This window comes from Argentina silus (assembly GCF_951799395.1).
Source record: "Argentina silus genome assembly, chromosome: 14".
NCBI lineage: Eukaryota > Metazoa > Chordata > Actinopteri > Argentiniformes > Argentinidae > Argentina > Argentina silus.
This window is the reverse complement of record NC_139668.1, coordinates 15,260,978-15,276,292: the sequence shown is the minus strand read 5'-3', so window position 1 is coordinate 15,276,292 and position 15,315 is coordinate 15,260,978. Positions and strand designations below refer to the sequence as shown.

Here is a 15,315-nt window from a genome sequence, read left to right as displayed (position 1 = left end):
TACCCGATGTTTGCCAAGTACCCTATCGAAAATCTAGCAACTCAGAAGCATGGGTGGGGGTATATGAACTTCAGGAGTGAGTTTACCATCTCCACTGGGTTACACTCACCCCCCTAAACTCACGACACCACAGCAAGACCAGCCATTGAGCTGAGCCCAACTGTGTATCCAGGTCACGGCCCAATGAAACAATTCGACAGCGCGGGTAGGGGTATATGAACTTGAGGAGTTTACCATCTCAACTCAGTTACATATGCACTAACTCACACACAATTCCATTTATTTGTTTTCGAAACAATAAGTACATTTGAACAGGGGCTGTTGGCGAACATGCAAATGGACAGAACACCCACCTGGTGCCCTGACCCACCAGTACAGCGCACGCTGGTCAAGCCTCGCCTAAGCGCATGAGAGGGTCGTCACAAAAGCGGGCCTGATTGGCAACTGACCAACACTAGAATACCTAGAGCCTACTTCGAAAAAATTGTAATTCATAGCCTATGCGGACGGGGCTAAATGAGAGATTTTAGAAAACTTGCCTCGGCATTCAGTTTCGAGACTTTAACTGGCAGTTTGTTATGTAAAATATTCAAGATTCAAGATTCAAGATTCAAATATTTGTGAGCATGCCGGATTTAAATAATTGATAGAAATATATAGGCTACATGCTAAAAGTCTAAGAACCTGTGAAGTTGTGTTTGCCAGGCTTATATGTTGAAATATCAGATAGGCTAAACAATGCAAGCAAATGCAGCCGTGTCATCAGGCAATCTAATATGAATTTCCTTCACAATATTCTGGAATTTGGCTATAGAGTAAAAACACAGGCATATTCTATATTAGGCAATAGCCTATGTTTAAAAAGTTAGTTCAGTGTCTTGCAGTGCAGTTTCTAGAAATTAACTCAAACTACAAAAATAACCAATAGAAAAATAAGGCTCTTTTAGGTCACTCTATTAGCCCGTCAAAAAAAAAAAAAAAGCCAGACTTACTAAAAATCTAATAAGGCCTGATACGATTTAGACAAGACACCCATAAGCGACAGTCTAACTATAGGCTATCAATATGCGCATCGATCACCATTCACATAGTCTAAACTTGCAAACTTGCAAAGTTTTAACGTGTTTCTCTCCTAAAATCATCTTGCTTACCTGCCGCTTTTGGTGACAATCATCTCGTTGGTGACCTCCTTAAACTTTCGCCACAGCTCGGCTTCCTCGAGCGTCACATTCAGCTGCTTCTCAGTGGGGTCCCCTTTCTCGCGCCCTGCCTGAAGCTCGTTCTCCACCACACTCAGTAGCCGCGAGATGCAGCAGTCAGTGGAGGGACCGGGACCGGGACCGGGACCGTTACTAACCCCGACACTGCCGCAAACTCCAGCTCCAGCGCTACTCTCCACCAAACCCTCAACCTTCATCTGGGGACCTGAACTAAACCTATCAAGACTATCACTGTAAGGTTTTGACCGAGAAAAGTTGGAAATGTGACCGAGGGAAAAGTGCCAAAGCAAAATGGAGAGCGCTGCAAAATTGTAACAAAATATATATAAATAATAATAGCCAAAAACAAACTTTTTTCGGTTCATGAAAGAAATCAGAAAATTGCCTAGAATTTCGTTAGGAATCTAACACATCTAAACGAATAATTATTTCCTATTGGGTTGCTGTTTCGCCATGAGGATGTTAAGCTCTGGTTTTCAAATCAATGCTACACTCGACCAAGCAGTTATGTGATCAACTGGCACAATTGAACGTCGAAGAATCGGTCTGTGGGTCGTCCACGTGGTCACAATTATTTCAGAGAGATGTCAGAGTGGCCCACGTAACGCCTATCAGGATCCCATTAATTAGGCCTAAGTTTAGCCCACTGCAATTACTAGGTTATAATAGCCAGTGGCGGATCCACGGGAGGGGTCCAGGGGGTCCGGACCCCCCTTTTTTGGCGAAAAAAAAAACAGAGCCTATATTCGGTGAAATAGATCTAGTTCTACGTTTCTCTAACGCACTAAAATAATAGGTTAACGTAAAAAATCTATTTATGGCGTTCATAATATTTCCGTATAGTTTTATTTTCTTTTTCTTTTTCATGGGGGGGGGCACCTAGCCTAGGCTAAAGTAATGGTTGATGTTTAGTGACGTTTTAAGATACATTATACAATAGGAAGAAAAGTAAGAAAACGTAGCGACTGCACAATGTTTGGCTAGATCTTGCATAACGCGGGTAAGTAGTTCGAAACCGAAACTTAGCTCGCGTAGGCTATATTGGCCTCCGAATCACGGCTGCAGTCAGACTTGTAGGCTACGTTGTGAGCATGTCGGGCAGAAAAAGAAAATGGATCATTCTGAACCTTCACAAACGCTAATGGCGTTTGGTATTACAAGAAGCCCAAGAAAGAAGCTAACTAGAAACTATAATAAACAAACTTGTATATTTGATATTGTACAAATCTCCGAAATGCTGATCAGGAATGGGTAACCAATGATGTTTTCAGCCGTCCCCAACCAATGTGACAGATCGGCTAGGGCCTAGCTGGCTACTTGCTAGGTATAGCTGCATTAACTGTTGATCGAGATCTAAGCCTGCATAAAAGTTTAGAATATTTAGCGGTCAATTTTAATCACGTCCGAAATCGATAAACTGCATAATATGTTTACCTTGTAACGTATTGTAAGGTTCACAAACGTTTTGCAGATTCATTTCATACTACTTTCAGACCATTATGTGGGAACATAGCCAATGCCCCAAGCACGTCTCCGAGGGAATATTAGTGCCTCGAGCATGCTTACAAAGACATCTTTCCAAATATCTGCACTGTTGAGGATTGGCTGTACTCTTCCTGTCGGAAGCTGTGAGGCAGAACGCTAATTTTCTTGCTGCGCAATAGAATGGGAGAAGCTTTCAGGACTCACCCTGATGAACATGAATCACAGCATGGAAATAGATGTTGAAACAGTCGTTCACATGTTTATAGAAAGGAACAAACGTAAAATGTTTATCAGTGGCTTACTGCACCAGTAGATTTATCCAATCTCTTTTTCATCAGTAAATGGTGCACGCTTGCCGGTAACAGCAGTGTTACACTTGTTTTAGGCGTGGTAGTAACAGCAAACTACATGTAGCCTACGTCAGTGGCGACTTTTTCGCTTATGTTTCTGCATTGTTATAAATTAGATAGAATACCACAGTTAAACCGCTTGTGGAATATATCCGTATAGGTTCTCCATCCACATATTGTACAAGTACCACATCATTTGTGAATGCTGGCATGATTTTGTTGCAGCATGCAACTTGTTATTCAGAGGACATTACAGGTAATATTTCACATCGCCATAGCTTTGGTCATTTTTGTGTGGTCTGCATTTAATTCCAGTAACTGAAACAAAATAATTGGCTGAAAACAAGATTCTGAGTGTAAATTACCGGTATGTCATTATGGACCCCCCTTTAAAAAAAAAAAAAACCTGGATCCGCCCCTGTAATAGCAATGCCTACAGTTTAATTTAGCCTATTGATATAATTTGTTTTCAATAAATCCTAAGAGTGTGCCCAGGTTTTATTTGGGTTTATAGAAAAGAAAATCTGATCTATTGGCTTTTGATTGCATTTTTTCATGCACGAGCCTATAGATCCAGGTCAATTTTTTAATGTCCTTTATTTTATTCTTGCCTATTCCACTTCTGACAGCGGATTTTCGTTGGCCCACGTGTAGGCTATTTCAGCACTCTGGAGAGTGAACGAGCATGCATCAATAGCCTAGGCCTAGATACAAATGATCATAGGCCTATACACTCACCGGCCACTTTATTAGGTACACCTGTTCAACTGCTATTAGGTACACCTGTTCAACGCAAATATCTAATCAGCCAATCACATGGCAGCAACTCAATGCATTTAGGCATGTAGACATGGTCAAGACGACCTGCTGAAGTTCAAACCGAGCATCAGAATGGGGAAGAAAGGTGATTTAAGTGACTTTGAACGTGGCATGGTTGTTAGTGCCAGACGGGCTGATCTGAGTATTTCAGAAACTGCTGATCTACTGGGATTTTCACGCACAACCATCTCTAGGGTTTACAGAGAGTGGTCAGAAAAAGAGAAAATATCCAGTGAGCGGCAGTTCTCTGGGCGAAAATGCCTTGTTGATGCCAGAGGTCAGAGGAGAATGGCCAGACTGGCTCGAGATGATAGAAAGCAACAGTAACTCAAATAACCACTTGTTACAACCAAGGTATGCAGAAGACCATCTCTGAACACGTCGAACCTTGAAGCAGATGGGCTACAAAAGTGGGACCAACCCAGTACTAGCAAGGCGTACCTAATAAAGTGGCCGGTGAGTGTATATACAAATGATCTTAGGCCTATTTCTTCTCATTTCTAAAACCCGCCCGAGCTTTAGAAATAAGACAAACTAATTTCTCTTAATTCTATCGGTGTAGGCCTAATATTTAGTTATAATCTATTCCACTTTTGATTATAGCTTTTCAATTGGTCCGCGCGTTTTTCAGAACTCTGGACAGCGAACGAACACATAGGCTATTCAGAGGTCAGGGCTATACGCGTGGCGACCCAACAATCAGCACCATTCGATCTGGTAGGCCCCTGCATTATCCGTGCCACCCGAGATATAACATGGAACGTTTTGTCCGCGGGGCTCGCACTGCTGCGACATCCGATCCCCCGCGCTGTATGTGTGCGGAGCAGCCCCTTGTGCTCGCAGCTGCTGCCGTGTGTGTGATTTGGGGTGGGGGGGACTTTTAATCAACGACGGGCAGCACCGGAGATTAGGGGCTTTATCGACTTAACGCGTATAATGGGGCGTCATTAACGGAGCGCGAGGTAAATATCAAAAGGTGGGAAACAGGTAAACTCACAAAACATCCCCCAACCCACTCACACTTTCAGCCTTTTCGTATCAGCAATGAGTGTGTGTGTGTGTGTGTGTGCTGAACCAATCAGCATGCACAATGCACCCTCACAATATCCAAAGGAAAAACAGGTGGATACTGGCTTGTATGCGTGTGTGTGTGTGTGTGCGTTGCAAGAGCATGAAGATGGACACACTCACCATAATGATAATGGTGTTTACTTTAGTTTATTTCTTTCTATTTCAATAGTTCTGTGTGTTGCACACAGGGCAAGAAAACAAGAACAAATTGATGATCATTACATGATTACATCTTCAGGTACACATCATTAGCCTACACTTTGAAATATTTTACATGGACCTTCTAACATAGGCTATACAAAAACAAAACATTATCTCCCTTAATAAACCTGTTGACTACCTGAGCTACTGAGAAGGAACAGAATCTTTAGCTTTTCTTTTTTACAAAAAGAAAAGAAAATGTCCTTGCACCGAGTGCTCCTCTTAAAAATATAACGACAACTCCATGCTTCCTGTTGCCCCTGAACACAAGGAATAGTCTGCTTAGAACACAGAGGACGGGCTACAGGCAGTAACATGGAGAAGAGGCGGCTTCTGTCTGAAAGGTTGGCTCTGCTAAAAACAGGTTCCATGGTTTGTCTTTCAGTCCAAAAAGGAACAGATAAAAAACATGCCTGTCAGTGTGCAAGGCATACACTATACAGGGAGTAGGCGTACAGTAAAAAAGGCAGACATGTGAATCTGACAATAATATAGAACGGGTGAGTTTCCCGATAACAACGGATCTTTGATATTCATGAGCCACTTCACGAAGGACTTATGCAGATGCTAACGTGCGACGTAGTTTTTAACATTCAAAAGACAGGAAAATTAGAATTTAGACTGGAGTGGGCCTTTAATATAGTGATTTGTACTATAACACAATCCACAATAAATCATTCACGAATTGGCTACCATGTTTTTGTATACAAAATATGTGTTAAAAAAGCTAAGACCTTGCAAATACCTATATATGGGCATCGGTGGTCGAGACAAGAGTGTTAAAGTTGGTATGTTTGTGGTCACTTGTCAATCTGTAAAGTGAAGTGTGCCATCAGAATAAAGCTTGCGGAACGTAGGCTACCTCTCCATGAATATTTCCCCATCACGATTTTTTCAAACAGCTAATATAAGCATTGTGTAACACACACGCCTAGGCTAAACGTTTTCTTGTCTGATTAACTAGCATTTGATCAGTCTTTTAGTTGGTTATTAGGCTACCTCTAGTCTCTAAGTTAAATAGCCTTACTGTTACTGCCTGTAGCCTGTTCACGTTTTGACTTCGAGACAAAGTCTTCGAGAAACAGTTACCAGAACCAAACTCTTGTTCATCAAATCATCACAATTTTTTTAGCAAGTCTGAACCGCATGATGCAACAGGTGTTGAAAGGCGCTGATCAGCAAATGCACTGTAAAAAATATCGTGCTTAAAAAAAAGTGAAGCAACTATTTGCATGATTACATTTTTAAGTATTACCAACCAGCCTGGATTTTATGTATGATATACTTCGCTTTTAGTGTAAAATATCCACACAAAACTTCAAGGTGTTACCCATCAAGTATGGAAGGAATCCTGCTTTTGCATCTGATCATCATATTTCCAATGTTATAAGCAGTTTAGTTTGGGTCTGGTTTTTAGGTGGAAATTAGGCAAATAGGGCACAAAGCTTAGTTCCTCAAATTCCTTTTGTAAATATTACCCTGTTACTCTATTATAGGCGTTCAATACGGAACCCAAAAGGGTTCTTCAAAGAGCAGCCCTCAAAAGAAAAAAAAAAGAAAAATCTGAGTGCCCCACAAAATTCCTCAAAGGTGAACAACCTTATTTGGCAACTGTAATTGATAGGTGGAGGGCCAGACATAGAGACTTGCACAGTTTTTGCCAATGGGTGCCAGTCCAACCACCGCAACAAAACACCTGCATGAATATAAGCTCAGACATAATACAGTTATAATCAAACAAGAACCAACATCACAGGTACATTAGTTAGTGAGATATGTGTATGGAAAGACAGAAAGATTTTTGGGAGTTATCTTAACTAAGCCCCTGAGTAATTTTTTTTACATTGTGCTCAAAACTGACGCTCTCAAGTAAAAATAAGAAGAACGCTGATCTGAGTGCAGCTTTTACAGCCTACCTATGCTCTCTGCTCTTACGATGCTTAATATGCACTTTATAAACATCTTCTCTATGAGGTGTTTAGGGAAACACATTATTGTTAAAAACAATGCAACAATCGCAAAAGCAAGTTCCATCGCTATCGGAAAACGATCAAGGCCCTGGGCAGTTTTCACCCGAACAAATGACTGAAACTGGACATAGAACCTCACATAGAGGGGACTTGAAATGCTCCTGACTAAGGCAAAACAGAATCTTCAGAAGCCCCACTTAATTATTCAAAACCAGAAAATGAATATCTGGGGAATTAATACATGAATTAATCAATCAAATAAAATAGTACAGGAATTGCAACAGTTTGAACAATTAACAGTTTGAACATAATGGTTAGCTCCCCTCAGATCCCGCCTGACCCTACAGTTACAGTGATGAGAAATGTTTTACTGTAGAGGACACTTAAGAGTAGTTATAAAAGTAGCTATAAAAACAAAAACATTTAAAAGCACTTAGAAGCATGTCTAGATTAGGTATTTCTCTCTTGGTTTGTACCATGAGAGAAATATTTCTTGGTAACTGTAAAAATGTATTGGACATGCATGTTCTAGCCTTCTCCTATAAGAAATGTGTAAATTGTGGCAGCACTAGTTAAAAAAGTGAGCATGGTAAATAGCATATTGAAATCCCCCCACTGAAAACTACCAGCCAGTCTCCTGGAGACAAAAGTACTTTGGCCAACAGAAATCAAACACCATCAACTCACTAGGAGACAGACAAACTGAGGCAGTTCCTTTCAGGGTGGGGATCAATACACAGAAATTATAAACACCAACGCTAATTAATATGCGAAAATGCTAAAAGAACAACCAAAGACATACCGTGGCACCCAAATATTGATCTGTAAAGATTGGTCAATTCAATTAGAAGTTGGAGAAATGAGAGAGGTAGTATGTTGACCCCCACCCTCCACAGTAAATCTAAAATTAACTAGATCCTGTGTAACAAAAGACACACACGCACATGCACACGCACGCACATGCACACGCACACGCACACACGTACCCCTGATCTGGAGAGCATTCAGTGAGGAGTGCTTACTCAGTGGGCGCGGGCCCAGCACACCTGCGTGGAGTCTGTATGTGCCAGAGAATGGAGGGCTTCAGCCCACCCAAACACAAACGGGTCAGAACCACAACCCCTCAGAGAAAGAGCGAGAGAGAGAAGCATGAGAGAGAGAGGTGAGAGATAAGGAGAAGTGTGTGTGTGTGGGGGGGGGGGGGGGAAGGGGGGGTGGATACTGCAGCCTCACTTCAGACACATTGAGAACATCTTTATGACCGCGTCCCTGAAAATAAACAAACAACAAACAAACAAACAAACAAACACATGAATAAACTTTGGATAATAAACACTCAAAGCTGGGGGGTTGGGTGGGTGGAGGGATGCAGTGGTTACGCCGGGCTGAGTTAGTGAAAGCTAGGACCCTCAATCCCTTCTCTTGACTAGTTCAATTCCACGATGACATCTAAATACTTGCCTATACATTTGAACTTAAACGGAAATATGACTTTCCATAACATTACTGCTACAATCAATCATTGCTGAGGGTACGGACGATCACTTAACAGCTCACTTAAACAACGATCACAGCAGCCAGCTCAATACACCCTCATTGATAATGAGTAGTCATTGATAACAAACACATACAGTACCTTGCAAATGGAATGTAGGACAGGCCATACCTGAGAGGGAGAGAAGAAGAAGAAAAAAAAAAAAAAAAAAAAAAAAAAAAAAAGGATTATATATAAGTGTAGCCTATGTGTTTGCAGTGTGCATGAAGAGTTCTTGATGTGTGTGTGTCTGTGTATATATGTACACTTACTATACCTGTGTGTGTGTGTGTGTGTGTGTGTGTGTGTGTTTGTGTGTGTGTGCGCGTCTCCTGTCTTTGTGAAGGAGGTGCTTGAGAGAACAAAGCTAGCTGCATTAGCCATCTGTGATTAGGCAGGCTAAAAGCTACAGCCATAATTACCCTTTTTCAGTCACAAATACAGACCTGGCATTGAGCTGCATGCCAAAAAGCCATCAGTATGGATGTGATATGTAAGTGTCCTCTTGTGTGTGTGTGTGTGTGTGTGTGTGTGTGTGTGTGTGTGTGTGTATACTTCCTCATATAGATCACTCACCAAGCAAAGGCCACAAACTGTAAGACACAGAAGAGTAAGGCGAGGCCATTTTTCTTCCACTGAGGAGAGAGAAAGACCAGTTAGTTACAAAAACAAGCAATAAAAGACAACTATGCATCCACCTAGCAGAGAAGGGAGCAATGGTAAGAGGCCTAAAGCTCCAGGCATTTAACACTTTCTCTGCAGGAGCAGGGTGTGTATTCTCTGTGTGTGTGTGTGTGTGTGTGTGTGTGTGTGTGTGTGTCTGTGCATATTAAATTGTGTCTGCTACACTCACCCAGAAAGCAGCGCACAAAGTGAGCACCAGGCATGTCTGTAAGGAGAAACACTTCAAAAGGTTAAAGGGAGTGAACTGATCCAACCCATGCAGCTAATTCAAGCCAGACTTTGAGTAGTGAAGATAACTGTCGATGCTGACCTTCATCGATACGTTCAGAGAATCGAACACTGACACCAATACAGAATGAACTGAAATTCTTTGCGAGAGGGAGGGATGATTGGGCACAAATTCTAGGATCATGTGGAGTTAGCCTAGCCCGTTAGAGCATGTTGATGCTGCAGGATTTGTTGCCATAGCAATTGACCTGGCTAAGGTGAGCCATCTTTGTGACATGGGTTAGCCTGAGTTGGGGCTGAATTTAACCAAACTTAGCTCGCTAACTCTCTTATTTTCGCTTCGTAACATACCCCTCAGAACACAGAGCAAGAGTGTGTGTGTGTGTGTGTGTGTGTGTGTTCGGTCTCACCAGCATGATGGCTGTGGCCAGTGCTCTAACTTTTGCACACATTCTCTTCAACTGGTTCAGGGGACCCATCAGGAACATGGTGCTGGAACACATACACAACAGATGTAGACGTCCTCCACACACACAGACGCAAACCTCCAACTGAAAAGATACTGTACAAGTAACTCACCTGCAGAGAGAGGCGATGTTTCCCAGGGTGTACAGCACGGCAAATATAGCCAGACCTCCTCCAGGAAGCCACAGCAAGCATGTCCCCTGCCACAATGTCAGAAAAGCAGCTGAGTACGGCATCAATAATTGACACCCCATCTGCATCCAAATTCACCATCATTTAACCCTTCCCATGCTTACACCAATCAAACGCTATAAATGTGTATTGTAGAGTGGACAAGTGTACACTCCAGGGAAAATGATGGAGGATTGGGACACCATACAGTATTCCAGCAACATCAAGTATTAGTTTGAACTGGGAACATTAAAGGGATAGTTCACTATTTTACACGATAGTCAGATGGTGCTTTACACTGAAAGTAGCCTATTTTCACAGGCGATGTATCTCTGACACAACACCTGTTATCGAGTATATAGCATTCAGAGGTGGAGACCCAACAAAAAAATCCAACATGATTGGATCTTTTTCGTGACACGGTGGACAAAATTCTGTTGAGCTCCTCCCCACCCCCACCCCCACCCCCACCCTGTTGTTTACGGACGCTCGCTAGCGATGGAGACGTCAAAACATTCTAATAAGAAAAAGCTTGTTTGATTAGTTTTTTATTTCAAAATGCGATGTGCCCGCTTGTGCTATCTTATTGGTGCTACGACCTGTCAGCAATTTAATTTTGAACAGCCCGCCCACTTCTGACTGCTCAGTAACAACATGTACAGACTGTGGAGTGTGCAGTTTTATGTCTAAACCACTACTAACTACCACTACTAACTTCAGATAACTTAAACCACCGCTAAAAGTGTGTGGCCAAATCAAATCAAAGTAACTTCCACCCAAGTTAGAGAGTTGATTTGTGTTGATTTGGCCATGCAATTTTGAACTTGGTCTGCCTGCCCCCATCACTCCCATTGTTTGTTTGTTAGTGGCAGCTGAAGTTAGTAGTGGCTATTGAAACAACTCTGAACCACGTCTTACAGTTTGTCCTGGCCCATAGACTACTTTAAGGGTAAGGAATCATCTGTCTTTAAGGTGTAACAGTGAACTATCCCTTTAACTCCAAAGTTTTTGATCTCAAAGCAAGCATGCTTTTGCACAGCGCCAAAACTAGTCTCTGGTACACTTGATGTGCACGATGTTGTAAGATCTTGCACGTATCTGACACAATGGCTGTTGAAATAGCCTACTTTTAAGTGCAGCCTTAATTTCTTCCTCCTGGGCGTTACGCTACTGGCCTCTAATTCTGTATGACTCAAGGTTGAAGACAAGGCAATGGAAAGATCACGATGACTCACCAACACCGAACACAACACCCCGAGCACGAAACAGGCGATGAAGCCCTTGACGCGCGTTCCCCAACCCAGGGTGGACGCTTGGTTCGCCGCCTGATTTACGTGAATATCAATCAACAACATTGCATAAACCTGGATAGCTGTCAAAATTACACGCAGCCACAGTATGTTATCATTGAGTAAGCATATCAGCTGTTATTATATATGGCTATCATAACTAGCTTGCTAGCAAGCTATAGCTACCTGCAATATGTTGACGTCGTCATTGCTACCATCTTGACCACTCAAAACCTTCTTTAATTTGTCCATGTAAATTGGAACAAGGATGCAGAGTAGTTAAAAGTTTCTCCCGATGGTTGCTTCGCTTAGTTTCACTAGTTTTTAGGAATGCCTAATAAGTAACACCGATTGTTCTTGTTTCCCTGTTCGAAGTGCAACAGGTGGATTGGATAACTTCCGCCAAGTCTGTAACCACGGATACGAAACAGTTAGGCAAAGTGGGCTTGCTTCAGCAAGTCAAACTAATGTTCTTGCTCATACTTTCTCTTTCTTCCAATTTTCTCACTGTAACTCGAGAGGCCTTACTGCGTGTGCTATGACTTTTGTTTTTGATAGAAAAAGCTGAATAGTTTAAATAGTTTAATCTATTTCTGAAAACTCTATCTGTCAACATGGTGGAATGTTGATTTAACAACATTCTGTAAGCTCCATTGTTACTGCAACTGTCATGGAGCTTTGAGAACTTTGAGAATAAAGACAGAATGAGGCCAGCAGACCACATTCTTAGAATCAATACAAGTTCTACCCCTCTAAAACCACCTTACTCTCTCTAGCCACTCCACGCAAGCCCACACAGTTTCTTCTGGAACTAGTTGCCGTACCTCTACAGCCCCCACAACAACAAGGGGCAAATCTTTGAGATTTAACATTTTCAAGGGGACCGTGTTAAAATTAAATTTGGAATGTTACTGCCATGGAACGTTTGGGGCCAAGATGAAGGGTAGTTTGCCGAACTATCTGACTCCAACCAATCTCTACAGTGGCAAGGGAAGAGTTATTGGACCTACGTCTGTAAATGAGAGACCAAATGATGTATGAGTGATGGACTTGTTTTATTTAAACGACAACTTGGAAGAAACATTATCAATCTTGACTTACTTACAAGAAACACATTTAACGCGCACACACACACACACACACACACACACACACACACACACACACACACACACACACACACACGTACACACTGTCTAGCTCTCTCTATTTCTCTTTGAAATGGGTCCACTGATTTACACACACAATCACTTGAAGTAAGTCCTGGATATGTGGCCAAAAGTAATCCACTATACCTCAATATGTTGTGTAGAGGGGATCTAAGGATGTGTGGTGAGAATGTGTACTGTATGTGTAGTCCATTTCGGTTTGGGGGTCCATTTCCCTTTCATGAGGAATGTTTAATGATCTTAAGTGGATACTAGAGTATTGGAATTTGTTTGTGTGGGAGAGACAGGTTAGTTCCCCCCATTATCAACAGTCTTCAGCTCAGCACTCCGGTCCTAGACAACTCTTTCCCATTCTAGATGGTTCTAGGGGCCTCAGGGTACTTTGACTTGTGCAGAGGTCCAGTACAGTGGTTCTGGCATGAGCACCTGTACTCTACACGTAGGACACGCCTGCTTCCGCCAGAGCCATTCCTCTATGCACTACAGGAGGAGAGAGAGAGAGAGAGAGATTCATGGAGGGTATACTGTGTGTGTGTGTGTGTGTGTGTGTGTGTGTGTGTGTGTGTGTGTGTGTGTGTGAGAGGTCTGCTCTTACCTCACTGTGGAAGCTATGTGAACAATGCAGCTCCCTGATTCCACTCCCTCCTCTGTGCAAGTCATCATGGCAGATCAGACACACGCGATCTGCGTCACTCTATAACACACAAACGCACACACACACACACACACGCACACACACACACAAAAACCGATGAAGACCAACAAGGGATTCATTTGAGTGTATTGAAACTATGCCAAGATTTCGTCAGAGTTAAGTCAACCTGGCCGCACGCGCACACACGCACACACGCACACACACACACACACACACACACAGACACACAGACACACAAGCGTACCAGGGACATGACGTTCCGCCTGCGGAAGCGTGTTTTCCTCTCTGGCACTTCAGCCACCTCAGGAATGGTCTGAATGACGGACGGCCGTCGCTCGGCTGTGGCTGGCCTCGCGGGGCCACTCTCCTCATTGGAGAAGATGCGTCCCCGGGAGTGAGCCCTGACGGGTGCCGGTGCCCTAGTGGCAGAGTGGAGACGAGACAGCTGCATCGCACTGAGCTGAGCCTGAGCAAGAGAAGGGGAGAAAGAAAGAAGGGAGGAGTTTGAGATAGAGACGGATATATCAGTAGTTGCATACATATCTGTAACTCCCACATGCAACACACACACACACACACACACACACACACACACACACACATACACACTCACACAGTTATGAAGTACATTCCTGCTCTGTGGCTCCTTGGGAGAGTCTCTTCAATCTAGATAAGCAAACTCTTGACTAAAGACTTCAACAAAGAGTCTCAATTGAAAATGCTATTTAGTCATGCAAGACTTTAGCTGTGTCTGGGAAACCTCACTACCCATTCAAATTAGATTAGGTTCCTGTTGAGTTTCATGCGGCAAAGTCAAAGCAAAGCAATGTGACAACTTGATCTCAATTTCTCTCCCTTCTACGAATAAGAACACAGCTCTCCCAAACTGGGAGTCAATTCAGTTAAATTAAACAGTGCTTAATTTGGCACAATTCAAAAATATATTGTCCAAACAGAAGAACATCAAATAAGAACAGTTGGCAGAGCAATGAATATTGCCTTGTTTTTGGGAGAGCTGCGTTTTATATCTCTTATGTTTTATATCTCTTATGTTTTATATCTCTTATCTCTTATGTTTTATATCTCTTATCGCTAGCCTTTAGCCTTCAACAATGTTTATTTGCTTTTGCTGACATGTTGACCCCCAAACACAACGTTCTCTCTTAAATTCTGAGATGTGATCCCTGATTGGTAAAAGATTTCATATTTTCTGACATAATCTTTTATCTATGTACAGTAACACTGAATGTGACCCACCCCAAAACCAATGTAACACTATTTTGCCTGTTTTTGTTGTTGCTGTACTGTCATGATTACATCTCTGGGTTTCACCTGTACTGTATGTCCAGTGACTCTGTAATCCTGTGTTTGTCAGAGCCCCACTGATCCGACCCAGCAGCCATTAACCCAGCCCCTCCCTCTGAGACTGAATTTAAAGCTTTGTCTACAAGGCTGCTAGAGACATCTGCTCTTACAGTAGGTAAGCTAGATAGGTATGCTGGTAATCGAGATATACTAGAAAGGATAGTTATAGGACAAAAACAATTCTTCAACCACTAACCCTGACCCACTGGTCAAAGCATGCGTCCATAACCCTGACCCAAGGGGAACAGTGTGCCAATATATTTGTTCTCTCTTTGAAATGGAAAAACAGGAATATATTAGAGCGTGCAACTACAACAATGTGCTTTTAATCCACATTCATCATGTATAAACCATCACACAGAAGCACACACTCACAGGACACGGTAGAGATGCCCGCCGGTCAGCTCGTGGTCTAACCGGTTGGTCAAAGCTGTATTTTCTATCCGCCTCCTTATTTTTCATCATCTCCCTCTCCTTTTCTTTCTCTTTTTCCTTCTCCTCTTCCACAGCCTTGTAGTGGCTCATCCATGCAGAGAAAATTCTATCATCATCATCATCATCATCATCATCATCATCTTTTTGTTGTTGTTCTTCTTCTTCATCCTCGTCTTTCTCTTCTGGCTCCATGACAGCCGTGTC

The 15,315-nt window shown here is 42.5% G+C and overlaps 3 protein-coding genes across 4 annotated transcripts in view; all 3 read right to left on the bottom strand.

Annotated features, from left to right (window-relative positions):
- tbx19 (T-box transcription factor 19) overlaps positions 1-1,417 on the bottom strand; it is a gene marked incomplete at both ends in the record, with an annotated part of 5,589 nt that extends 4,172 nt beyond the window's left edge. The window contains one exon of the mRNA XM_083684214.1: positions 1,152-1,417. Coding sequence (XP_083540340.1) covers positions 1,152-1,417 — 266 coding nt within the window. The remainder of the gene's footprint in view (positions 1-1,151) is intronic.
- Positions 1,418-5,076: 3,659 nt separating this feature from the next.
- On the bottom strand, positions 5,077-11,853 carry sft2d2b (SFT2 domain containing 2b). 2 transcript variants are annotated; one of them, XM_083685327.1, is made up of 8 exons: positions 11,674-11,853; positions 11,434-11,523; positions 10,142-10,227; positions 9,973-10,054; positions 9,504-9,554; positions 9,227-9,285; positions 8,753-8,782; positions 5,077-8,385 (listed from the first exon to the last, which is right to left on the bottom strand). In XM_083685327.1, exons 1-8 carry the CDS (start codon positions 11,737-11,739, stop codon positions 8,346-8,348), a joined length of 504 nt encoding a protein of 167 aa, XP_083541453.1. In that variant the 5' UTR covers positions 11,740-11,853; the 3' UTR covers positions 5,077-8,345. The 2 variants fall into 2 exon arrangements, with proteins under 2 accessions (XP_083541453.1, XP_083541454.1); XM_083685328.1 differs by having other exon boundaries at positions 9,504-9,539.
- Positions 11,854-13,028: 1,175 nt separating this feature from the next.
- Positions 13,029-15,201, bottom strand: LOC310814713 (uncharacterized protein; the record flags this gene model as incomplete). Its single annotated transcript, XM_083684213.1, has 4 exons — positions 13,029-13,136; positions 13,252-13,350; positions 13,556-13,777; positions 15,052-15,201. 4 exons carry the CDS (start codon positions 15,199-15,201, stop codon positions 13,029-13,031), a joined length of 579 nt encoding a protein of 192 aa, XP_083540339.1.
- Positions 15,202-15,315: the final 114 nt, after the last annotated feature.